Raw genomic sequence first — 27,698 nt, 5'->3', positions numbered from 1 at the left:
TTTATCTAGTTCCATGCACATGCTTACTAGTTTAAGTTAACCTCAAAAGTTTTAATGGGTTGTTTTTCTTTTTTTTTTTTTTTTTTTTTTTTTTTTTTGGGCCACACCCTGTGACGCTCAGGGGTTACTCCTGGCTATGCGCTCAGAAGTTGCTCCTGGCTTCTTGGGGGACCATATGGGACGCCGGGGGATCGAACCGCGGTCCGTCCTAGGCTAGCGCAGGCAAGGCAGGCACCTTACCTCCAGCGCCACCGCCCGGCCCCAAGGGTTGTTTTTCTTAAGGATTGGAGTCAAGGGAACATAGTAAAAAACGATATTAAAGTGGCATTTGTTTGCATAGGCCCACCAAAACATAAGGGACATGGAAAGACAAATTATGGTCTAAATACATGGAGACCCTACCCCTGAAGTTTCCTGGCACAGGACTGACTCTAGGCTCCAGGCAAACTAGTTTGTCCAATTCAAGTCATCGTCTGTAGTGGCAATACACCTCCATTTCTCACATAGTCTCTGTTGTTGGTATCATGCTTCTGTATTAAAGATCCTGGAGTCTGCATATCCCATATTGCAGTCAGGATGGTGCAGAGCATCCTCTCGTTTCACTTCACACTTAAGGGGCAATAGAGAGAACCATGTCCTGTAGAGCAGGTCATTGTTGTTGTCATGTCTTCTCGCAGGTCATTGTTGTTGTCACATCTTCTCAGTATAAACGGAAGTGTCTTTTTAGGAGGTCGATGTCACACCCTTGGTAGTGTCTTTCCTGGTAGAGGACTGCTTCCAACTGTTGCTATAAAAGACCTTGGATGTTTCGTAGATAGCTTGCCTGGTTCCAGCGTGAATGGAGAATGCCCATTCATCTGAGGCCTGTGCCAGGTCATTATATCAATATTCAGGGTGTAAGGTACATTGTAATGAGATTTATTAGATAATAACTAAACTGTATGTATAGTGTTTTCCCATTTTAATGTGTCTATGTAAACAAGGATCAATGCCATAAAGCGTTATTGGTGCATCTGGAGGCAATAGGAACAAGACCAGCAATTTCCATGACATAGTTCAATCATAGGCATCAAACTGAGGGACAGTTCCACCAACAATCCTTAATGAACAGCTTACAAAGAAAAGACAAGATGAAAAGTGGATAGAAACATCATGGTAGAAGAATATATAGAGAGTTACAGCAGTTAAAGAAAATAATCATAAAATATTCAAAAGATATATGTGTTCAATATGTGTTCGATTTGTGGCCTTCTAAATCTGGGATTTGGAAGATCTACTGTATGTCTTTGGTCAGAGATTAAAGCTGTGTGTTACTGAAGTTAAACCCCCGCGCGGTTTCAAAATGTAGACTGGTATGAAATTGCCAGTGACAGCCTGAGTATAGCTGAGCAATTATCTGCCACCCCCCAGATCAAACGCCACCCCCTAAGCCAACCACTGGAGCCGGCCTGGGAGTGGGGAAAACCCAGGGTGCCCCATCAGCTCCTCCCAGAAACCCACCTGGAGATCCGGAGGAAAGGGGGAGAGGGGTGTCGGGTGACCCAGGTCCGGGCCCCCCACCATAGGCCAGGCCAAAAGGCCGCTGGCACATGCGGAGGTCTGCCAGCTGCCTGCCCATGCTGCTAAAAATCCTGCTCCAGGAAGGGAGAGAGACCCTCCCAAGCCCGAAGGACAGGGATTTAAGCCCAACCTAGGCCGGTCCCCAGACCCGGCCTGGGAGTGGGGAAAACCCAGGGTGCCCCATCAGTTCCTCCCAGAAACCCACCTGGAGATCCGGAGGAAAGGGGGAGAGGGGGGTCGGGTGACCCAGGTCAAATGTCTTGTTTCTAATCATTTTAGTGGACTATTTAGAATTTATAAGCACATCATTTGCAAATAGTGATAGTTTCTGGTTCTTTTGCAATTTGAATCACTTTGTATTGTCTTTTTCTCGCCTAATGAATTTCCACTTTCAAATTTGTGCAAGTGACAAATTGAATAGTAATGATAAGAGTGTACATACTTGTCCTGGGTTCACCTTAGAAGAAAGGCTTTTTTTTTTTTTTTACTTTAAAATATGTGTATGTTGGGCTAGAGAGATAGCATGGAGGTAGCACGTTTGCCTTGCATGCAGAAGGACGTTGGTTCAAATCCCGGTGTCCCATATGGTCCCCTGAGCCTGCCAGGAGCGATTTCTGAGTATAGAGCCAGGAGTAACTCCAGAGCACCGCCGGGTATGGCCCAAAAGCCAAAAAAAAAAAAAAAAAAAAAAAAAAGCCCATTGTAGGGGACTGGAGAGCATGTTAGCATTCACAGTACCCTGGAATCAATCCCTTGGCCTTTATTATTATTTAAATCAAAAAATTTAGAAGCTAAAAAACCCAAAACAAACAAACAAAAATATATATGTATGTTGTCAGCTGTGGATTTGTTGTATATAGACTTTACTCTGTTACGGTATGTTTTTCCTACCCTCAATTTAATGGGGTTGGTATTGTGGTTTTTGGTTTTTGGTTTTGGGCCACACCCAGTGACGCTCAGGTTACTCCTGACTGTGCGCTCAGAAATCGCTCCTTGGTTGGAGGGCCATATGGTATGCTGGAGGATCGAACCACGATCTGTCCTAGGTTAGCATGTGCAGGGCAGATGCCTACCGCTTGCACCACCACTCTGCTCCTTTGGGGTTGTTTTTTTTTGTTTTTTGGTTTTTTTTTTTAATATTTTTGATTGCCGGGGCTGGTGTGGTGGCGCTAGAGGTAAGGTGCCTGCCTTGCCTGTGCTAACCTAGGACAGACCGCGGTTCGATCCCCCAGTGTCTCATATGGTCCCCCAAGCTAGGTGCGGTTTCTGAGCTCATAGCCAGGAGTAACCCCTGAGCGTTACCGGGTGTGGCCCAAAAACCAAAAAAAAAATTTTTATTTTTGATTGCCATGAGATAGTTACAAAAATGATAATGGTTGAGTTTCAGTCATACAGTGTTCATCTTGATGAGATTGTTGCTTTTTTGAAAGAAAAAAAATATATAGGGGCTGTAACTATCACATGCTTTGCATGCAGCCAACTGGGTTTTATCCCCAACTGGGTTTTATCCCCGGGATCACATGTGGTCCACCAAGCCTGCCAGGAGAGATTTCTGAGTGCAGTTAGGAATAACCCCTGAGGACTGCCAAGTATGGCTCAAAAAACAAACAAACAAAAATCATAAACAAATAATCTTATTAAAGTACTCTATCTTTTTATTTGATTATATGATTTTCATCTTCCCTTTTGTTAATAGAGTGGAATATGTTGATTGATTTGTATTGAACCATTTCTTGCATCCATAAGTCCCATGTGGTCATGATGTATGAACTTTTTAATGTATTTTTAAATTTGGTTCACTGAGAAACTTTTTTTTTTTTTTTTGGTTTTTGGGCCACACCCGGTAACGCTCAGGGGTTACTCCTGGCTATGCGCTCAGAAGTCGCTCCTGGCTTGGGGGACCATATGGGACGCCGGGGGATTGAACCGCGGTCCGTCTCCTAGGCTAGCGCAGGTAAGGCAGGCACCTTACCTCCAGCGCCACCGCCCGGCCCCTCACTGAGAAACTTTAAAAAAAAAATTTGTTCATGCTGATTAGGAATATTATTCCATAGTTTTCTTGTTATATGAAATCCCTAACTACTTTTATTATCAAAATAATGTTGATCTTATAAAAAGTATTTGGAAGAATTTTCCTTTTTTCAATTTTTGGAAAAACATAAGGAAGAAAGGTCATCTTTGAAAGTTTAGTTGAATTCACTAGTAAAACCGTCTCAACCTTTTGTTGTTGTTATTGGTTCTTATAATTTTTTTTTCTTATATTATCCTGCTCGGGTTTTTTTTAATTTCTTCTTGATTCAAGCTCTGAAAGTTGTATATGCTAAAAATTTTCCCATCTTTTCTAGATGTGAGAACTTATCATAAAGTTATGCATAGTAGTATTTCATTACTTTTTGTTTTGTTTTGTTCAGCTTTGCACACCCAGCTTTGCACAGCTTGCTCTTGGCTCTACACTCAGGGATCACTCAGGGATCACTCCTGGTGGTGCTCTGGGACTATTTGGGATACCAAGGGTTGAACTGCATGGCTCACCTGCATGAAAAGCTAACACCCTACCTGCTGCACTATTGCTCCAGCCCCAATTTTTCTGTAGTGACTGTTATACTTTGTGCTTTTCATTTCTGATCCTATTAGAGAATATTCTAAATTTTCCTTCATTAACTTAAAGATTTGTCCATCTTGCTTTCAAGGAACCAACTTTTAGTTTTATTGCTTTTTGTATGATCTTTATGTTTGCTTATTTTATTTATTTATACTCAAATGTTATTGTTTCCTTTCTTCTACTTGGTGTTTTCTTTATTCTTCTTTTTCTAGATCTTTATGGTGTAGAATGGATTGCTTGGGATTTCTTTTTTCTTGATGTAAGCCTGTACTTCTATGGACATTGCTTTTAGTACTGCTTTTACTGTGTCCCATATGTTGTGACAGCTTATTTCTTCACTTTCAGTTGTTTTAGGAATTTTCAGGAGAACCACTGATTTGTTTAGGAAAAGACTTGATATCTTCACCTGCAATTTTTGGCTAATTGAGCCATTGATTCAGTTCAAGGATATGATGCTGCTAAGACCCTATAGTATTGGGGACTACCCGGCCTACCCCAGCAATACTTTGTGGGGGGGCTCTAGGGCTATATCCATTGATGCTCAGGATCCTCCAGAGCTACACCTAGCAATATTTAGGGAAGTCTATGGTACTGGGATCAAAATGGATCAACTGAGTCCTAAACTAACCCCAGTATTAGCTTAATCCAGTTTCAGGAAGTTTAAATTAAATTTGTTTAATTTCAAGGGGCAGAGAGATAGCATGGTGGTAGAGCATTTGCCTTGCATGCAGAAGGACAGTGGTTTGAATCCTGGCATCCCATATGGTCCCCCAAGCCTGCCAGGTACAATTTCTGAGTGTAGAGCCAGGAGTAACCCCTGGACACTGCCAGGTGTGACCCCCCCCAATTTTTTTTGTTTGATTTCTTTGTCAATCTAATAGGTATTCAATAGCATATTACTTACTGAATCTTTAAATGTCTTGAGATTTTTTTCCAGCTTTCTTTTTTATGCTTAATTTTTAGTATTCCATTTAATCTGAAAAGATAGCTCGGTATGATATTCACATGACTTCATTGACTGTTGCTTTGTGTCTCAACCTGTAGACTACCTTTGAGAATGTTCCATGTGCATGTTCCTTTTAATCCTTCTTGGAGAGTTTTGAGCCATACCTAATTGTGCTCAGAACCTAACTCCTGGCTCTTTGCTCAGGGATTACGTCTGACTATGCTCAGGGGATAATAAAAGTACAAGGTATTCAAACTAGGGTCAGCTGCAAGCAAGGCAGGCATCTTATGATCTCCTGCATTATCTCTTCAGCCTATGTAATTGACTCTTTTAGGATGGAGAGACCTGTAAATGTCTGTTAAGCTCAGCTTTTCCAACTCCTTGATTAAGGCTATTATTTCCTTATTGATTTTTTTTTTTGTCCGGCTGATCTGTCCAGTGGTGAAAGTGGGGTGTTAAGAATCCTGTCCTTGGTCAGGAGTGATAACACAGTAGGTAGAGTGAGTGTTTTGCACACGGGACTGACCCAGCTAGGTTCCATCCCTGGCATCCCATATGATTCCCTGAGCCTGCCAGGAGCTATTTCTTTTTTGTTGTTTGTTTTTGTTTTTGGGCCACACCCGGTGATGCTCCTGAATATGCACTCAGAAATCACTCCTGGCTTGGGGGACCATATGGGATACCGGGGAATCGAACCACAGTTCATCCTAGGCTAGCCCGCACAAGGCAGGTGCCTTATGTCCTGCGCCACCACTCCAGCCCCCATGCCAGGAGCTATTTCTAAAGGCAGAGCCACAATAATCCCTGAACGTTGCCTAATGTGGCCCACCCACTCCCAAAGACTCCTGTCCTCATTGTTGTCTGTTCTTTTCAGATATGTAAATAGTTGCTTTTTGTATTTTGATTCTATTTTGTTGCTCATGCACACCAAGTATATAATATTTTAAGTTGCTTTTTTGAAATGTGTTTACTTTTTATTATTATTTTGGTTTTGGACTACACCTGGCTATGTTTAGGACATACTCCTCAAAGAGCTTGGGAAACCATACATGGTTCTGACAATTGAGCCCAGGTCTGCTGTATGCAAGCAGTTGTACATTCTCTTTAGCCCCTGTATATAATTTGTAAGGCACCATGATTTACAATATTGTTAATGGTAGGTTTCATGCATATGATACTCCACTACCACACCCTCCCACAGATGGCATGGTCCCAGTTTTTTCCTTCTCCCCATTCCACTCCACAGCAAAACTATAAACAGAATCAGTTCACCCCATTCCACTCAACAGAACCATGAAAGAAACCAGTTCACAGGTTCTGTTGTGTGCGTTTGGTTGTAATGTTTATTTGTGTTTCTTACACTAGAGTATGTATCACTGTACATACAAGCTTGCCAGAACTTGCAGCAGTGTTTGGGGAGGCTGTGGAAGAGAGGAGAGGAAGGTGCTAGAGGGAAAGACATCAAGGGCTAGGGGTTGCACACTTTAGTTGCAGTGTTCACACATGACTGGCTGACCAAATTATCTCAGAGCTTCTAGAGAGCAGAGCTGCCCTGAACAAATTGTAGATAAAACTCTCACACTCATACTTGTAGACAGTGCTTTTTTCTGTTCAGCCATTCCCTAGACCCAATTGTTGGCCTTTTTGTGTGTTGTACTGAGCTGTGTTGAATGCTGGAAATATAGCAGTAAGCTATATTTCCTACCACAAAGTAAGCAGCCATGTGAGAATTGCTATACTGGAGAATTTTATGACTGCACTTGGAAAGAACATGGAACTCAGTATTAGGCATATCAAGGAAGGCTTTGGAGAAAGGAACACCAAAGCCACTCATGAAAGATGAGTGGCAGAAGGCAAGCATAGGGGGTGGAATGGGAGGGGCAAAGTATTTTATGCAGAGGGGCCAGTATAACAAATTTCAGTACAGCCAAATTTATTAAAATACATATAAATTCTACCATTTTCTAATAAACTTTTTTCCAAGAAGAAATTAAATGCTTGTGATACTAGCATTAAAGTGGAAGGAAGCTATTTCTGACTAAGGCAGAAAGTTTACAAGTCAGAACTTTTTATGATATTTTCAAAATATCATAAAAATGCGATGAAATTTCTATTTATTTGAATGATAACATTTATGTATGCTTTAGTCCCAAAGAACCCCAATAGTCCTGTATTTTCAACACCGCAACCTGCTAAAATAAATACATAGCTGGAGCACTAGTACAGCAGGTATAGCAGTTATACTTGCTTTCACTCTGCTGACCCAGGATCAATTCCCAGCACCTCATATGGTCCCCAAACCTCTCCGGAAGTGATCCCTGAGCATCGTTAGGTATGCTAAGGAAAACCAAATGAGTAAATCACACCTCTTGCTCAAGGAAGTTGACTCAAAGGGCTGGTGCACATCCTTTGGTGCAAGTTTAGTCATCAGCAGCACATGATCTTCCCTGCCCTCACAGCACCAAGCTAAGGGTAGTCCCTGAACACCGCTGGGTGTGGCTCAAAACACCAGACAAGATCCTCTGCTTGGTAGCTTTATGAGTATTTGCTTAACCAAAAATTATTCAGTTGACCAAAAAGAATATTTAAATTGAAATCATGGTCAAGACAGCGTGCACATTAGTAAGGTGTTGTCTTGAGTGGTTGTTAGTATGTGCCTGAGTTGGGTGGGGAAGATCAGATTGAGGTCAGGTAGCTATTAATGACTGCTGCTTTTGGTATTCTAAGTATGCTTGCAGATGTGTGAGTTAGCTAAGCCAGATTCCCAAAGTCTAACTTTTCCACTGGTCCATTTTGTAATTAAGAAGCAGTATGGGCCTGAGCGGTAGCACAGCTGTAAGGCGTTTGCCTTGCATGTGGCTAACACAGGATTAATGCAGGTTTGAATCCCAGCATCCCATATGGTTCCCCGAGCCTGCCAGGAGCAACTTCTAAGTGCAGAGCCAGGAGTAACCCCTGAACGCCTCTGGGTGTGACCCAAAAACAAAACAAAGAAACAAACGAAAGAAGCAGTTTAGATGCTCAGGGAACTTGCTCAGGGATAGTGGCACATGGCTTGTAGATCCATGGCATGGTATATTCCTATTCCCAGCTCTGCTAGGTGTAGCCCTGGAGGCCGGGTGACCCTCAGCACCACTGGACACAAGCAGTATCACATTGCCATGCCCTAGCATTAAAGTCTAGCCCTGGCAGTGGCCTCTGACTTCTCCGCTCTCACTAATTTTATTTTTAAAAGAAGTTTGGAGTGGGGGTGGGAAGGCATCTTGTACTCAGGGGTATACTCCTGGCTCAGCGGTTACTCCTGTTAGTGCTTGGACAATATGCAGGTGCCAGGGGTGGACTGAGGATGGAGGTCAGCTGCAGGCAAGGCTAGAGCCTTACTGCCAGGTCTATTTCTCTGGTCCCTAAAAGGAAGTATTCTCATACCAAAGAAAGCTATTCTGTGAAAGATTTATCTGCTAAGAGCACTGTTGGAAGATAAAGACGCCAAAACTGGTCTTTTAAGCAATGATCTTTTCTCTTAGTTCGTTATTTACAAGCTGTTTCTTCAGGTCAACCAGTCTAAAACTTTGACTTTTCTGCCCTCTAGTGGAGGCTTGCAGTTAAGTTAACCATCACCTTCGTGGCTCTAGGAAAGAAATTTTTCTGAATTTACTTTCTAAATTTTAGGTTGTTTCCAGTTTTTAATGATCAGTGAAACATTTTTAATCTTATTCCGTTTTCTAATATACTTATACTTTCCCTGCATTTCCCATAGGATTAGTTCCAGTTCTTGCCCTTTGGTCCTGAGAATGCTATATTACTGACAGCTCTCAAGCCTGTGAAATGTCCTTCCTGTGCTGTACATCTGCTCTGTACTTTTGGGATCAATTTTCAGATATAACAAACAGCTCTTATCTCTTAAGGCAGATTAATTCCCTGAGCTTGAGCACCTTTCTTTGTATCTCCCATTGACTCAAGCAGCTCTAATAAATATGTTGATCATTTGACATCCAAATATGTCCATTATATCAATGATATATTTATGTAGCACTGTACTGTACAGTAGTACACCTTGCATGTCTGTCTATACTCAGCATTGTAAAAATGAACCCAAACAAAATAAATATACTTTGTTTTGGTTCTTTATCTTTTCTCTGATGATACTTGAAAACCTAATTGTCAAGATTTAAACTTTAATATTAGAAAAATAACAAGAACTTAATCAGAACTATCTTAGCACAATATTTATATCATAAGCTATTTTAATTTATTAAAAATAATTTTGTGAAACTTGAAAAAATAAAATAAATAATTAAAATAAAATAAACCCTAAGCCAACCCCTACCCCTACTCTAACCTAACATTAGCATTAACCCTATATTTTAGCCTACCCTAACTGTAAACCTAATAATAACCCTAATCTAATCTAATCATACAACCCTAATCTAATTTAACATTTAAAAAATGCTATTATAACTTTTGATAATTAATCAGTGCTCTTACATTATCCTTCTACATGTTTGACAGTCTTCTGAATGTTGTTTTAAATAATATCCAGGCTTGATAGTCTAATTTTTTATATTTATGAACATTTAAATGTTTAATAATAAGAGAAGTGTAACACATAAGTGGATTTTATTTCATCTCCCCCAGATCTTATCATTCATCTTTTTTATTTTATAGTCCTGTGGAAGTAATTATCATACAGCACAGTGGACAGATAATAAAGCCATTATCCAGAAAAATTAATTGGGTCTAGCTTACAGGACACACAAACCACAGAAAAGATGATACAGGAGATGAAAGGAAAGTATTGGAACTATCTTTTGGTTAATCTAAGATCAGAGTCAAGAATTTTAAGTGTTGCTTAGAGACCTGTAAAGATGTTGCTATACGTAGTCAGGTGATAATCAGAATATTTGTTTGAACAGGACCTGGACGTCCTGTCTCTTTGCCAGACATTATGTTAATGGATCTGATGTTAATGAATCATGAAACATGGGCAGACATAGGTAGCCATTATTTAGCATCCAGGATAGAAGTATTTTACTGTGTTTACAGTTCATGCAATCCACTATGTCCTGGCTGAGCTTAAAACCATGTATTTCTGTTGGAGGTTCTAGTTACAATGAAGAAAAGGATCAAATGTGAGTTTTTAATAAAAAAAAAAGTGAGGTGTGAAATTTCACTTGAAGAGAAACAACAGAATCTGGACATGGAGATAATATAGAGACGTGTTGTTAGAACCAGAGTCCCCTCAGTGCACCTGGAATTTTAATACAGAAGGAGTAGCTTGTTCTGGTCAAAGGTTTATTTGACCATACTAGATAGAATTCTGACTGCTACTTACTCTTAATTTATTTAAATGTATAATTTAACTTTCAAGGGGCAGGTTTTTTTTAAGTCTTTATTCATAAAGTAACTGCAGTTCACTGATTCCATTGCTATTCAATGAGAAAATGACAGGTAGTTGAAGGAGCTTTACTAGCGGCTGGCTGGAAGAAGGTAGACTCAGAATCATCAAAAATCATCTTGCCTGCATGATCACAAAAAACAAGTTACATAGAAAAAGAATCCAGTGGCATATTTTCATAGAGGATAGGTTACAGGCTGGTAGCCTACAGAGAAGAGAAGTCTTGTTGGGCTGGTTCTCCTGAGTCAGTGAGTTCAGCCAGTTGAGAAAACACCCTGCCCAGAGTTGTTTGCCAGTTTTGACTTTGAACACAATTTTTTTTGTTTTTGTTTTGGGGCCACACCTGGTGGTCCTCCGAGACTAACCTTGGTTCTGCACTCAGGAATTACTCCTGATGTTGCATGTTGGACTATTTGGTATGACAGAGATTGAACTGATGTCATTTGCATGCAAGGCAAGTGCCCTACGTGCTGCACTATTTACTTCAGCCCGCTAAACACAATTCTTAATTCCTTTAGGCCCATTTTAGTATTTACAAGCCATTTATCTTAGGGTGGTTCGAGTGAGATACCTGTCATGAAGAGACTTTAAATTAAGGAGAACGAGAAAGAATCATAGAGATAGGCTCATTAACTATTGACAGTATTACTTCTTTCTACCCCATATTTAAGCATTCCTCTTGGATTGGCAGATTAAGGATTTGACCAATAATTTTTTTGGAGGGTTGGGTCACACCCAGCAGCGTTCAGGGGTTACTCCTGGCTCTACACTCAGAAATCACTCCTGGCAGGCTCGGGGGACCATATGGGATGCCGGGATTCGAACCATCATCCTTCTGCATGCGAGGCAAATGCTCTAGCTCCATGCTCTCTCTTCGGCCCTCTTGACCAATAATTTAATGAAGGTGAAGCACATGATATGTTTAAATTAGCCTAAGGCTTATTTCTAGTTTTGCCACTAGCTGGTTATGATTTCTTGGATAATATTAATTCATTTTAATACATATCAAATTGCTTTTATATGATTGCCACTATGCAAATATAAACTTGCCCTTACAGAGTTTACTGTTTGGGAAAGGAGATAATATATCTGTTTGGAGAGCTAAGTTCTTACCATTACTAATCTCCCAATATCCTCACCTTTAGGAAGTAATAGTTGTGTGTTCCCTGCACTTTTTAATATTTTTTCCCCAAATTTCTTAAGAAAAGGTGTGCAGCCCTACCTACTTGTCAGTTTGTCTATGAAGTTCTAAAATACAGGGGCCGGTAAGATAGCATGAAGGTAAGGTGTTTGCCTTTCATGCAGAAGGTCGGTGGTGGCATCCCATATGGTCCCCTGAGCCTGTTAGGAGCGATTTCTGAGTGTAGAGCCAGGAGTAACCCCTGAGTGCTGCCAGGTATGACCCAAAAACCAAAAAAAAAAAAAAAAGAAAAAGTTCTAAAATACAGATATATGGGCTCCATATTACATAGAGAGTGATAAGTGATCAAAACTCAGCTCAGGGCTAGAGAGATGGTTATAGTACATGTCTTGCATGTGTTTGACTCCAATAACCGGTTAGCTCTTTATCTAATAGAGAACAACCATATGCAGCCATCACTTACTGAGAAATTTCTTCTGTCCTTTAAGATTGTAGTTTATGTCTTCTTCCACTGCTTGCAAATTGGTTTCAAAGTATGAATTCCCTAAGCTGTTGCCTATCCATGAAGCTCTGTATAGTTCTTTCATATTTGAGTGATAATCAGATTTGATAAAGTATTATTTGTGAGGTATTCATTTTGGTGAGATTTTGTACTATATTCTTCCATATATGCCTGGTTCATAGAATCTCCCTTGATGGATCTATTGTACATTTTATGGATTTTCTTTTGTATATGTTTCTTTTCTCATCTTGCTGCTTTCAGTATTCTGTGTCTATTTTTGGATTTGTCATTTTGAGTATTCATATTTCTTATTCATAAGTGGGTCTATATTCATTAGATTATTCAAAAATGGGTCTATTTCCACTGAAACCCGTTAGGCCTCATGGATCTTGGTGCCTGTAATCCTCAATTCTGGAAAAATTCTCATTGATGATTTCTTTTATCTGTTATTCATTAGATTTGCCTTCTTGATCATCAGAAGCTCTCCTGATAGTTTCTCCTCCCATAATTTCCTGGTTTGCTGTTTCTTTTCAGACTATTTTGCACAGTTTTCTATTTCCTAGTGGTTTCCTCCTTATAATCTTGAAGCTTCTCAATCTTTTAAAAGTTCAGCTTCTGTTATTCTTCTGTTCAGAGCTAATGACCTAATGACTATATTTTATTGATCACTTACCATATTCCTCATTTCTTTTCTAACTGGAGTAGTTTTTTCAAGTCAACTTATACTTTCTTGTGCTTTGCTGACTTCCTATGCTCTCCTTTCTTTGAGTTTACTGATCATCTTCACCATGACATCACTAAAAACATTTCCTGATGGATTTACTGAGTTGTTTCTGTAGTTTATGCCTTCAGTGATACTATTTTCACTCATTGAATGATAGAAGAATAATTGAGCAAGTGTAATTTGGTCAGATGATCTGTCGCTTCAGGCTGTGATGTTGGCCATATGGCACAGATCAGGTGTGGAGGCTGTTGGGACCAACCTGATAGGGAGGGGCTCTGACTCCAAATTTAAATAGGCCCAATGATGTCAGCTGAAGGTAAGCCTTATTTGGGATGTAGAGCAGCAAGCAGAAAGTCTGAAGCATTCCATTTCTTAATAGAAATTGGGCTACAGAGATATGCATAGATTTGTCAAACCTCACTGAATACATGCAACCCTTAGGGTTATGCATTATATTATGTGGCAAGTTGCCTTTAAAAATAACTAAAATATTGATTTATGATTAATTAAATGCATATAAGGGCAAGTGTTCTTGATGTCTGTCCTGCTTTGAAATGTATCATTAAATAAGATGAATTGAGGGTAGGCAGAGAAAAGGCAAGTATCAAGTATAAGAAATGATGGAAAATACTAGTCATAGTATACAGGTTCACTCTTACAACTACTCTGTATGTTTGGAATTTTTATAATTGAATTTAAAGAAAAATCTATAAATTTAAGGGGCCAGAGCAATAGTACAGTAAGTAGGGAGCTTGCCTTGCATGTGACTGACCATGCTATCATCAGCTTCCCATATGGTCCCTTGCACATGCCTGGAGTGATTCCTGAGCTCAGAGCCAGGAGTAACCCCTGAGTACCACCAGTTGTGACCCAAAAAACCGATAAAATAAAATAATTAAAATTATAAATTTAAAATTCAATGAAGTAGTCATATTCTGGGAGGATGGGAATGGGAGATAAGTTAGCACACAGGTTGATGCCAAAGTTTTAGTGCTATTCTGGCTGGGCTGTTTGTAGGGTAAGGGTTGGGCCACATACAACTATCTCAGGGCTTACTCTTGGCTCTGTACTCAGAGATCACACCTTGCTCTGTGCTGGGTGGTCATTCCTGGTGATGCTTGCCTAAAATTGATCATGAAAATTAAAAAATAGGGACTGGAGTAATGACACAGCAGGTAGGACTCTTCTCTTGCATATGGCCAACCCACGTTCAATCCCCAGCATACCATATGGCCCCAGAGTCCTGTCAGTTGTGTTTCTTGAGCATAGATACAGGAATAAGTCCTGAGTACTGCTAGATTTGACCCAAAAGCAAAACAAAACAATAAAAGAGAAAGGTAAATAAAAGTTGTGAAAAAGGTCTGGTTGTGACTGCTTCGAAATGGAGTGAGAGGGGCCGGAGAGATAGCACAGCGGTAGGGCGTTTGCCTTGCACACAGTCGACCCAGGACGGACATGGGTTCCATTCCTGGCATCTCATGTGTTTCTCTGAGTCTGTCAGGAGCAATTTCTGAGCTCAGAGCCAGGAATAATCTCTGAGTGCCTCCACTGCCGGGTATGACTCAAAAACAAACAAACAAACAAAAAAAAAAGAAAGAAAGAAAGGAAGGAAGGAAGGAAGGAAGGAGGGAGGGAGGGCGGGAGGAAGGAAAGAGAGAGAGAAGAAAGAGAGAGAGAGAGAGAGAGAGAGAGAGAAAGGAAGGAAGGAAGGAAGGAAGGAAGGAAGGAAGGAAGGAAGGAAGGAAGGAAGGAAGGAAGGAAGGAAGGAAGGAAGGAAGGAAGGAAGGAAGGAAGGAAGGAAGGAAAGGAAGGAAGGAAGAAAGAAAAGAAAGAAAAAGAAAAGAAATGGAAACAGAATGATATAAGGGTTAAATGGGAATTGGGACCCTATACTAGAAAATGTAGCTGACTCATTGATAGAAGGCATACATATTGCTTGAGATTACTTTTTTATCCCATATTTGTGTTTGACAAATAGGGCAAAAATGCCCACAGAACAAGTATTCAATGAGCAAAATTAAGGAAAAAATCAGCACATTGTTATTGATAATTCCCTTTTTTAACTTTTTTCTTCATGCCACTATTTTTATCAAATATATGCCACTAATATCAAATATATAATCACTTATATATTAGACCAGGTAGGCCAATGTAAATTACACACTTTTTCAAAACGATGGGAGGCAGGCAGCATTTCATCAGTTTTAATCCTAACTTAACTGTGTGAGTTTCTTTGGGCAGCTTCTTTCCTCTAAAATTTCAGTTTCTTTATCTAAAAAAAGTTCCTAAATTTCATTAAATCTGAATTTCCATAAGTCATAATACCTTCTGTCATTCTATATATTCCACTCTGAAAAAAATGCTGCAGTTAAATTATGATTGTCTTTTTAAAATCACATTGCTCATAGATTTATCTGAAATTGTGTGTATATTACAATCATTGAAAAATATAGTACTACCGTGCTTCTGTATTTATAAGAAATCAGTGAAACTAAGTGTTAAACAAGAAACCTAGTACATTATATTAATGCAAAATAGCTATTTTATTGGTGATAGTGATCTGATCATTGAGCACTTTATGAATCAGTGATGCTTGTTGTTTTTGTTGTTCTTTAGGGATTAAAGATCATCTAGGCAGGCCATCCTGATGAAATTTATCAATGGTATACCCTTTCATGGCAAAATTAAATTGCATACTAGTAGTAGAGCTTCTTGATATGTTTTTTACAGATAATTACTTTCATAATTAATGCTTCATTATTTGTAAAATTTATTAGTTGGTATGACAATTCTTTCATGAATAAAGTTCTTGTAATATAAAACTTTGTGGGTTGTTGGAAGCCACTTTCTGTGGACAGAATATAGTTCAAACACATACTTTGAATTAAATGTTATTACATGTAGGGAAAGCTTTATAAAATTGCACTGTGGACATTGTGATGTAAGACTAAGATCTTAAATTATTTTTTCTCATTTTCTTTCTATGCAGGAGGCAGACAGTGGGGAGGAAGAATGCCGGTCACAGCCCAGGAGGTATGTTTGTATGCACTATCCTGTAGTTAATCTGTAGTTGATGGTCTTGCTCTGTCTTGCTCTGTCTTATCAGGTTAATTTATCTGCATTTTCCAAGTTGTTTCTCAAGAATGCATTTGTTATAAGAACACAGTTGTTGATTCAGAAAGTTGTTTTTTTTTTTTTTTTTGGTTTTTGGGCCACACCCAGCGGTGCTCAGGGGTTACTTCTGGCTGTCTGCTCAGAAGTAGCTCCTGGCAGGCATGGGGGACCATATGGGACACCGGGATTCGAACCAACCACCTTTGGTCCTGGGTTGGCTGCTTGCAAGGCAAACACCACTGTGCTATCTCTCCGGGCCCGATTCAGAAAGTTTTAAAATGGTTGATTACTTTAAAAATTGTAGGAAGGGTGCAGGAGAGATAGAGCTCAGAGGTTAGGTGTTTGCCTTGCATGCATCCAGTCCAGGAAAGACCTGGGTTTGAATCTTGTCATCCCATATGGTCCCTGTGCCTGCTAGGAACGATTCTGAGCCACAGAGCCAGGAGTGACCCCTGAGTGTCAGCAGGTGTGGCAAAAAAAAAAAAAAAAGAATAAGCTGAGTAATTCATTCAATCTTTAAAATACTATAGAAATTCTTCTCTTTCTCTCAGAGTTATGGTTTTTGATATGCTGCTATTAAATATTAGATATGGTTTTTTAGTATGCTGCTATTAAAATAATAGTGAGTAGTAGTTAGGAAATGACTTTTTAAAAAAAAGTTAGGAAATATATGACTTTTTAAAAATTATTTTAAATGGATTAGAAAAATTTATTACAGCACTATGATTTACAAAGTTGTCTATAATACAGTTTTAAGAAGTAAATGTTCCAACACCAATCCTACTACCAATGTGACTTCTCTTCACCAATGTCCCATGTTTCTCATCCACCACCCCACCTATCCCTTTAAATGGATTTTAAATCAACTCCCTTCCATAAGAAACTGTCCTGATAATTTCAATATGGTCTTTGAACTGTTGCCAAAATTAATATTCTGAACTATTCTAAATGATGCAGAGAAGCTGGGGAGATCACTTAAAGACATGTTTCTCTTTCCTGACATGGATAGGATCCCAGGTTTGATCCTTGGTACTGCATTGCCTCCTAAGCACTGCTGTACCCTCCAGTACCACTTGGGAACCCTCAACTGGAAAAAAAGAAACAAACTCTGAATTAAACAAAGAATGAATACAAAGGCTTAAATAAACATTTTCAATGTGGAAAAGTTGGCTAAAGAGAATGTAGGAGATGCTTTTCTGAGCCAGAGAGATAGTACAAAAGGTTATGCACTTATTGCTTGTGGTGACTTTAGCCATGACCATGGGTATTGTCCCCCCACCTCCAAAAAAAAAAAAAAAAGGAAAGATAAAAAAGGCAAGTCTTTCTCTCTACCGCCATCCTTTTTAGGGGGGAGACAGAGCAGTGCTAAGTCTTAATTCTGAATCTGTGCTCAGGGATTACTCCTGGAGGTACTCTAAGGATCATATGTGGTGGTTGGGGGATTAAACTGAGGTTGAATACTATTTGTTTTATCTCTTCAGCTCCAGGAAATGCTGCTTCTTCTTTTTTTTTTTTTTTTTTTGGTTTTTGGGACAAACCCGGCTTCGCTCAGGTATTACTCCTGGCTCTACACTCAGAAATCGCTCCTGGCAGATTCAGGGGACCATATGGGATGCCGGGACTTGACACCGTCCTTCTGTATGCAAGGCAAACATCCTATGTCCATGCTATCTCTCCGCCCCCCAGGGAATGCTGCTTAATGATTAGGTATATTTCACTCTTACAGAATATGAGTTAATAGAGGAATGATTTCTTCAGAGGCCTGAATACAACAGGTAGGGTTTTTGCCTTGCCCGAAGCTGGCCTGGGTTTGATCCTGGCACCCCATTTGGTCTCTCAAATACCACCATAAGTAATTCTTGAATCCAGATCCAGGAGTAATCACTGGGCATTGACAAAAATCAAAAAACAGTCATCATCATAACATCATTTTTATCATCATCACTTTATTGGTAATAAGGCTGTTAGCAAAATCTTTCCAGTTGTGGTTATCACAAAAATTTTGGCATAAGGACCGGAGATAAAGCTCAACAAGCTGAAGAATATGCTTTGCATTCCGAGAGCCCCAGATCAATCCTTGGCACCATATGTTGTCCTCTGAGTCATAAATGATCTATGAGCACTTCCAGATATGACCCCAAAAAACCTCAAATATTTTATTTTTGTATTGTCTAAAAGGGAAGATCTGACAGAAAGTGCAATCTTTTGCATAAAGCTAGAGTTAGAAATTCAGAAGTTTTAACTTAATGCTTAGCTCACCAGAGGCATCATAGCTACATTCTTGTTAGAATTATATTATAGATTCTTTTTTTTGGGGGGTCCACACCCATTTGATGCTCAGGGGTTACATCTGGCTAAGCGCTCAGAAATCGCCCCTGGCTTGGGGGGACCATATGGGATGCCGGGGGATCGAACCACGGTCCTTCCTTGGCTAGTGCTTGCAAGGCAGACACCTTACCTCTAGCGCCACCTCTCCGGCCCCATATATAGATTCTTAAATTTTATGGTAGGTAAAATTGAAGTATCTTTGGGTTAACTTGGCATCTACATAGGATTCTTGTTCCAAAAAATTACATAATGGTGAGGCAATGCAAGTTAAGTCTTAGCACTGAATTGTCAAACTAATAAAAACTGTAAAGATCCCTGACTTTGATACTATTGGCAATAAATGATTAATATGATTAGCAGAACAATTTTCGATTTTATTCTCTACCAAAAAAAGGTAATTTATAAAAATATAAAGGAAAAAAGTGACACCAATTTTTAAAAATAAATTTATGAGAGCCTGTTATTATTTCTTACATTTAGTTTGTTTCCCAGCATGTTTCTAATTACTTTAGTCTGACTTCAAACAAAGAAACTTTTATTAAGTTCTAGTTAAATATCCCTTGTAGCTAGTGGTTGATTTTTGCATGTTTGGCTGCTGCAGATTGTTCTGGCATTCTTAGTCACTCACCAAAGAATAAACTAGCATTGAGTTAGTTCCTTTCATTGAGCTTGCCTGAACTCATCTTGCCTGTTTCTTAATCGAGTTGTGGTTTTGTAGTAAGGAATTGAATCATAAACATCATATCAGTAAAACTAAATGCTGGTTCTAGGCAATATTTTTTAAAGCCTCATTAATCTTTTTTAACCAAGTGCCATTTATTAGAAAAGTTGTAAGTTAAAAGTAATCTTGTAATATTAATATTACTTTGATTTATTACTTTAAAGCACTATTTGGGAAAGTTACTCAAAGTCAGGAGTCTATACATATGAGAACCTCAGATTTGATTCTTGGCACTGTAGGTTCTTTTAGAACTGCTTGGATCAACTGCGGAACACCAAGCATGAGTAGTATCTGAGCACCACTACATATGACCCAAAAACCAAAAGAAAAAACATAAAAACAAAAAAGCCAATGTTCATATTAATATAATTTTGATTGGGGCCGGAGAGTTAGCATGGAGGTAAGGCATTTGCCTTTCATGCAGAAGGATGGTGGTTCGAATCCCAGCATCCTGTATGGTCCCCTGAGCCTGCCAGGAGCGATTTCTGAGCATAGAGCTAGGAGTAACCCCTGAGTGCTGCTGGGTGTGGCCCAAAAACCAAAAAGAAAAAATTAATATATATGTAAATTTCATTAATAAGATTAATAAGACTACATCAAAATTTGACTCGTATATTCAAGGACAAAGTCAATAGTGTGAACAGGGGCCAGAACAATAGCACAGGTAGGGTGTTTGTCATGTACACAGCCAACCCGGGTTCGAACCGTGGCATCCCATATGTTCCCCCAAGCCTGCTAGGAGTAACCCCTGAGCGCTGCCTTGCGTGACCCAAAAATAAAGTGTGAACTGGCCCCTAGTTTAAAAAGTTTGAGGACCCCTGTTCTATAATAAAAGTACCATAGTCTTGATGAGAGAATAAGGGAAGTTGGGTAAGGGTGAGTGGGAGAAGAGGAGAGGACACCTTTACTGGTAGTTAGCATGCAGCTAGCACTCAGTAAATAAATACTTGTTGAATTCATGTGAATAGAATAATATTGTTGTCTTTACTAGAAGCAATTTCTTGAAAGAAAGGTTATGTGAGAGCATATGAAGAGTTCACCTTGGAACATGTGAAACAAAGCAGTAGTCAAGTGGAGACATCATGAATATGATTGAAAGAAAACATAAACTCCGAGCATCTTATGAAAAATATTGTTTCACAGTGATAGTTACTAATTCATTCGATCTGTAGCCACATCTTTCCTCCAAATCTTTGTCTCTGGCATCTTGTCCAGTTTTCTGTATCTTATATTTTATTTTAATCTTTGAGGAAGAACAGCATGGTAGGAATTGAATCTAGAGATCCTGCTTGCAAAGCAAGTACTTAATTCTTTTCAGTGATCTCCCTTGCCTTACTGGCTCTTATATTGAGTATGACCACCAGGGGGTGTGATGAGCTAATGAGCTTTCCTTATTCTCTTTGAGTCCTGCCACGGTACTGAGTAGCTCCTTGAAATTGGTGCGTGTGCACCTTTAAGACTTTTTTTCCTGGCCACTTGACAGCTAGGAATTCTTGACAGTAAGAATGTTAATTTCATTGAAGTACTCTTTGTTACTGAAGAATGTCTTCACAGACAAACTCTCTTTAGTTTACATATATCTGGTATGCTTTTCTTCTGGCAGTATGAGAGGCATTCTTCAGAAATTCAGATTTGAAAGCCAATCTTATTGCAGTTATAATTAAATTTATATGATACCCTGAGCCTATCAGGAGTGATCCCTGAGCACCACCAGTGTGACCCCCACTCCCCAAAAAATAACCACTCAAAATTTTCTTTTTAGACTTTTTCTTCCATTATCATGGCTGATATTTAGTAAAAATATATATTTCAAAGCAAAAGGTCTAAAGTAGAATTCCTCCATTAGTAGTGAGTGGGATGTAGGCAGCTTTGAGAGTTTGCCTTTATCCTTTATCCACCACAGATAATTGGCTAAATAGTGGTATTTTCAAGGGGTATCTAAAACAATCTCTTATTGGGGTCTGGAGTGATAGCACAGCAGTAGGGCACTTGCCTTGCAATGGCTTACCTGGGATGGACCTGGGTTTGATAACCCTGGCATCCCATATGATCCCCCAAGCCTTCCAGGAGTGATTCCTGAGCACAGAGCCAGGAGTAATCCCTGAGTGCCACCAGGTGTGGCCCCCCCCAAAATCTCTTACTTATTTCTGCAGACCACATGAAAAGGTCATTCTTGGGAAATCACTAAGCTTTGAGCTTTTTGTAAAGCCCATAAGTAGATTCTTCTTCAGTATTGAACTGGCCTTTAATTCTCAGGGTCAGTCAGCAGCAATGTACTAGAGAATTCTGCTCAGCAGAAATTGTGCCAAGCTATTGCTGGAGGCAGATGTGTGGAGTCGGCTAAATGGAGCCCAATTCTAGAAACTGCTCATGATCTGTCTCTCTCTTTCCCTTACCAAAAACAATTTTAGGTATTTGAATAACCCTTTTTCTAATATGTTTGAAATCAAAGACGATTTGAAAAACTGAAGGACATAAGTAAGAGTACTGAAGACTTCTTTTGGGAATATAGCTGACTCAGTTTCAATCCCTGGCATCCAGTATGGCCCGCCCGCCCGCCCGCCCGTCCATCCATCCGTCCATCCATCCATCCATCCATCCATCCTCCATCTATCTATCTATCTATCTATCTATCTATCTATCTATCTATCTATCTATCTATCTATCTATCTATCTATCTATCTATCGAGAGGGCATTGGACCATACTTAGTTGTGCTCAGGATTTACTCCTGTACTCCTGGTTCTATGCTCATGGGTCATGCCTGGCAGTGCTTGTGAGATTATATGCAGTACCAAGGATTGAGCTGGAGTTGACTGTATGCAGGATAAGTATCTAATCCCTGCATTATCTATGCGGGCTCTCCATGCAGGTGTTAGTAATGTGCATTCTAAGCTTTTTTTTTTTTTTTTTTTTTTTTTTGGTTTTTGGTTTTTGGGTCACACTAGGCAGCACTCAGGGTAACTCCTGGCTCTGCACTCAGAAATAGCCCCTGGCAGGCTCAGGTGACCATATGGGATGCTGGGATTCGAACCACCATCTGTCTGTGTGCAAGGCAAATGCCCTACTGCTGTGCTATCTCTCCAGCCCCTCATTCTAAGCTCTTGTAGAATGTGATCAGCATTTTGATAGGGGTTGTATTGAATTGGTATAATATTTTGAGTAAGATAGTCTTTTGGATACTGTTAATCTTTTTACTCCATGAACATGTAATATTTATTTTCTGATGCCTGTGTTTCTCTCAAAAATGACTTAGAGTTTTTAATACGTCTTTCACCTCCTTTGTTAATTCTGAGATACTTTAAAGTTGCCTTTTTGTTTTTGTTTTTTCATTTTTTTTCCAGGTCATAACCAGCAATGCTCAGTGATTACTGTTTTTAGGCATTACTTCTGGGGATCATACCCAGGATCCTGCCAGGAGCGATTTCTGAGCACAGAGCCAGGATAACCCTAAGCACTGCTGAATGTGACCCAAAAACAAAACCAATTTTAAAAAAAAAGGAGTAACTGCAGCTTATCTATCCTATGGGAAAGTTGAAAAAGCAAATAAAGTATTATGGGAGAGCTTTACATATAGTAAGTAAGGAGCAAATATAAAGGCAATATGTAAAATGATGGTACTTCCACTGTTATTCTTTTTTTTCAAACTTACATTTTATTTGTAAAAATGATCTTTAACAAATACAATAAAAATCTGCATTTTTCTTAGTTTTTTTTATGAAGCTCACCACAAAGAGTAATGAATGCTGATAGGGAAATAACTACACTAACAACTAGCATGACAGTGTTAATGGATGAGAGAAGTAGAATGCTTGTATGGAATACAGGCAGAGGAGGAGGAGGAGGAGGGAGATGGGGCATTGGTGGTGGGAATGTTGCACTGGTGAAGGGGGGTGTTCTATTTATGACTGAAACCCAACTATAATCATGTTTGTAATTATGGTGCTTAAATAAATATTTCAGTAAAAAGACAGTTGTTAAATTTTAGGTAGATTTTATCTAATCTAAATTTAGTTTGAAATATCTTTCCCTTTCTTATTTTTTTCCTTTTAGACCAGGGGTCTCAAACTCAATTTACCTGGGGGCTGCAGGAGGCAAAGTTGGGGTGAGGCAGGGCCGCATAAGGGATTTCGCTTACCATATATTCGCAATAAAAAAATAGCATTAGTAAGAAAAAAATCGCAAAAAATCGCATTAAATATTTGCATACCCCAAACGGAACTGCTCAGGGTATGCGAATGTTTAATGCAATTTTTTTCTTACTAATGCAATTTTTGTTTTTGTTTTTGTTTTTGTTTTTGTTTTGGGGCCATACCCGGCAGCACTCAGGGGTTACTCCTGGCTATTGCTCAGAAATAGCTCCTGGTAGACACGGGACTATATGGGACGCCGGGACTAATGCCATTTTAATTGTGATTATTTGGTAAGCAAATAATCGCGAATACTGTTATATTTGAAGGCCAGCCGTGGGCCACAAAATGTTGAACAGAGGGCCGCAAATGGCCCATGGGCCACGAGTTTGAGACCCCTGTTTTAGACACTTTGGTTTGCAGTATTGTGTACCTTTCCCACCACCAATGTCCCCCATTTTCCTCCCCTCATTCATCCCCACCTGCCTCTGGGGCAAGGATTTTATTTATTTAGCTCTCTCTCTTCTTTTTGATACTGTAATTTGCACTATTACTAATTAATGGTGAAAGAGAAAGAAAGAGAGATAGAGAAAGAAGAAAAATGTATGGAGGAAGAGACAGGAAGGGAAGAAGGTATCAGGGACGATGAGAGGGAAACTGGGGACATTTGTGGTAGGAAATGTCCAGTGGTGAAGGTTGTTGTACTGTTTGTATGTATGTACTGTTACACAGTTACATGTACAACTCTATATCTGTGGAGAGAAAAAACAATTATAAACAGCCATGTAATCACGGTGTTTAAATAAAAAAATTAATTTAGTTTGAATTAGAAAAGGAATCGCCTGTACTTTAGGTCAGAAGGTCAGTCTGATTCAACCTGAATGTTTATCTAAAGATACAACTATTGAAATTCCTGTGGAAAACTGTTTAAAGGTAATAATGATTTTATTTTATCCGTAAGTGAATATTTTTTAAGACTCAGATCTCCATGTTTCTCTGACTCACTACTATTCCTAAGACAGGAAGAATATATGATAAGCATTACTTGCACACTCTTCTGGTGTTAATTATTCACTGGGAATTTCCCACAGCCAAGCATCCATTTGGAGAGAGAAGAAAGAACCTGTCACCCTTTACCTTGCCCTGCCCCAAAACAGCTGTTCAGCTAAAACATCAAACAAAAGGACAGGAAATTTAGAAATTGTTTAAAACAGACCATTGGTTAAGTGCCACTGTAGCAAGCTATAGCAAGCCATCCTGCTTCCCTTCACAGCACTTCCAACATCACTGTTGCACATGACTTGTTTATTCTTGCTACTTATGACAGTGTGAAGCCAGAAATTATCCTATTCGTGATTGTATTCTTGAATTCTGGTGGAAAGAAGGTGCTCTGGTAACTTTCTCTAGAAGGAGTGACTAATTCTGGACCTGGAGCAGTGAATCAGTAGTGGAACATATGCTTTATATGCGGAAGGCGCCAAAGTGTGCTACCTCCTGACAACCAACAACAACCAGAAAAAAAAAAAAAGAAATCACATTATAATTCATACAGAGTTCAGACTGTTTAAGAGAAATAGAAACACTGTGCAGTTTTTCATGAGAATTTAAGTCAGAAAGCTTAAGTACCTAGAACAGATAATAGATACTGTTATTATAGCTTTCATCATTATAAATTAGATTTTTCTAAATCTAGAATCATAATTTGATGTCACCAATAAATAGATATTTATAGCACTTCTTTTAGAAACCCTCAAAATCACTACAGCAAAGAATAAAATATGTAATGCAGAATAAAAATAATATAGAATTAAAAATGTAGAATAAAAAAGATAGTTGAGGGGCCAGAGTGATAGCACAACTAATAGGGCATTTGCCTTATATGCAGCCAACCCGGGTTCCATCCCCAGTATCCCATATGGTCCCTCTCGTCTGCCAAGAGTAATTTCTGAGCACAGAACCAGGAGTAATACTTGAATGCCACTAGGTATGGCCCATCCCCTCCCCAAAAAGGTAGTTGGTATTAAAGTTGAACCCCTTCTCAAATTAATTAAAATATACCTAGCAGATCAATGTTTTGTTTTACTTAGCTGCCCTTCTTAAAAGCTAAAATATTTAACCAATGCAATCATTTTTAATATTCAACAGAGTCAAATAGTAATTATCTTAAGTTTGGAGTGAATTCTATAGAATACCATACCACTGCCATTGGTAGTTAGTGTGCCCTGCAGTTAAATCCAGGCTGATTATTGACTTGGCAGTGTTCAGAGCCACCAAGAATATGCCCTGCAGTGCTCAGAAAAGCCCCACAGTACTAGAAATTGAACTCAAAGTTTCACACATGATGGGTATGTCTTCTGCCACTTGTACATGAATAATTCTTGATTTTAAGGAAACCAAATTTGGGCTTCCTGTTAAAAGAAAGTCTAGGGGCCAGAGAGAGTACTGTTGGGAGGTGTTTGCCTTGCATATGGTCAACTCAGATTCAATCCCCTGCATCCAAGTGGTCCCCTGAAAGCCTCCAGGCGTAATTACTGAGTGCTGAAATAGGAGTAATTGCTGAGCATCTCTAGCTGTGGCTCCCCCCACCTCATATAAAGAAAAAAAAAAACAAACAGGAAGGTAAATCTATAACACATACCATATTTTCCAGTGTATAAGATGACTCTTTTGTTTGTTCGTTTGTTTTTGTTTTGTGGCCACACCCGGTGACGCTTATGGGTTACTCTAGCTATGCGCTCAAAAATCGCTCCTGGCTTGGGGAATCATATGGGATGCCAGGGGTTCTAACTGCGGTCCATCCTAGGTTAGCAAGCGCAAGACAAACGTTCTACCGCTTGTGTCACTGCTCCAGCCCCATAAGACGACTTTTTAACCCAGGAAAAACTTAAAAGTCGGGGTCTTCTTATACGCCAGTATATGGCATGCTGAAACTTACTCCAGCTTCAGAGTTGAGTGATCTGCCCCCTCTTAACACCACATCTCTAGCTTCAGGTTAAGTGATCCGCCCCCCTCTTACCACCACATCCCATCCAGCCAGGCATCATCACTTGCCGGTAGTCCTTTGCTTGTCCTGATTCATCTTTCAGGGCACACAGTGGAGCTGTGTTACCAAGTGCCGCATCTCATCCAGCCACTGGGTATGCAGCCTTCCTGCTCAGGCCTCTGTTCAGCTTTTATGGGACACAGAGGACATGCTCTGTCTCCCTCTAACTGTCCTATTAATCACTGCACCCCAGCCACTGCTCTTGGAGGAGCCCACTCTCCCTGCTCTCAATGTTGATCACAATGAAAAAATCACAGTCATTCACTACAAATGACAAATGTAAAATGATTATTGGCACTCCAAAATCTAACTTTATTAAACATATACTGTTTACTTTGAGGATTCTACTCTTTTTCTCTTACATTTTTTAATTTCCATTTGGAGTGCTTTAAAAGAGAGGTAGTCTTAGATGGCTGATATAGCCCAGACTCTACATTTTAACAGGAGAACTAGGGTGTTATCTTATACACTGGAAAATATGGTATATTATTACTGCTGCATCTTTAACTAACCTTGAAACCTATCAGTTCAACCTCCTGAACTTCTTGCTATATTGGAGCAATATCACAGCAGTAGAGCATTTGCTTTACAAGAAGCAAACCCCTGACAGACTGGTTCAATTCCCATCATCCTATCCCATTCCCTTGAGCCTGCCAGGAGTGACTTCTGAGCACAGAGCCAGGAGTATTTCCTGAGTACCGCTAGGTATTACCCTCCCCCCCCCCACTGAAAAGAAAGTAGAGTGAGGGACGGTAGTGATAGTACAGATGTTAGGGCACTTACCTTGTGCATGGTGGACTCAGTTTCCCCAAGCACTTCCAGAAGTGATCCCTAAATGTAGAATAAGGAGTAAGTCCTACACACAAGCCTGGTGTGACCCAAAAACAAAACAAGAAGAAGGAGTCCTAAAACAAAGAATACAGAGAAATTATTTAAAATTGAATAAAATGATGAGGGGGATAGGGACCACATCCGACAGCACTCAGGGATTAACCCTGGCTCTGATACTAGTATCACTCCTGGTGGGCTCAGAGGACCATATGGGGTACTGAAGCCCAAATCCAGATTGGCTGTGTGCAAGGCAAGTACTTTACCTGCTATCTACTCTCAACAGGGAAATTTTCTTTTAAATATCTTTTTTTTTAATACAGTGGGTAAAGTGCTTGCCTTGCATGCAGCCAACCAAGATTTGATCCCCCAGCACTCCATATGGTTTCAGGAGCAACTCTGAGTTAGCTAGGAGTATTCTCCAAGTACAGCCAGATATGGCCCAAATATATGGAAAAAAAAATCTTTTTCTTCTGTCATGGTACTATGATCTTTTCTTGTTTATATATTTTCTACCATTTGGCAAAATCTGGCTATATCTGTTTTCTGTTTTATTTTTAAATTTAAAAGGCTTACATTATATAGCTTCTTTTGGTGGCATAATTTGTTAATAACTTTATAAAAGATGATTTCCATAATTATAAAAATCATCTAAAAGGACAGAA

At 39.5% G+C, this 27,698-nt stretch overlaps 1 protein-coding gene across 1 annotated transcript in view; it reads left to right on the top strand.

The window, feature by feature from the left end:
* The window catches only part of SSH2 (slingshot protein phosphatase 2), a 312,357-nt gene that overhangs the window by 95,904 nt on the left and 188,755 nt on the right, over positions 1–27,698 (top strand). The window contains exon 2 of the mRNA XM_049771246.1: positions 15,860–15,903. Coding sequence (XP_049627203.1) covers positions 15,860–15,903 — 44 coding nt within the window. The remainder of the gene's footprint in view (positions 1–15,859; positions 15,904–27,698) is intronic.

Source organism: Suncus etruscus, chromosome 1 (genome assembly GCF_024139225.1).
Source record: "Suncus etruscus isolate mSunEtr1 chromosome 1, mSunEtr1.pri.cur, whole genome shotgun sequence".
Taxonomy (NCBI): Eukaryota; Metazoa; Chordata; class Mammalia; order Eulipotyphla; family Soricidae; genus Suncus; species Suncus etruscus.
This window is presented reverse-complemented; position numbering and strand designations above follow the sequence as displayed.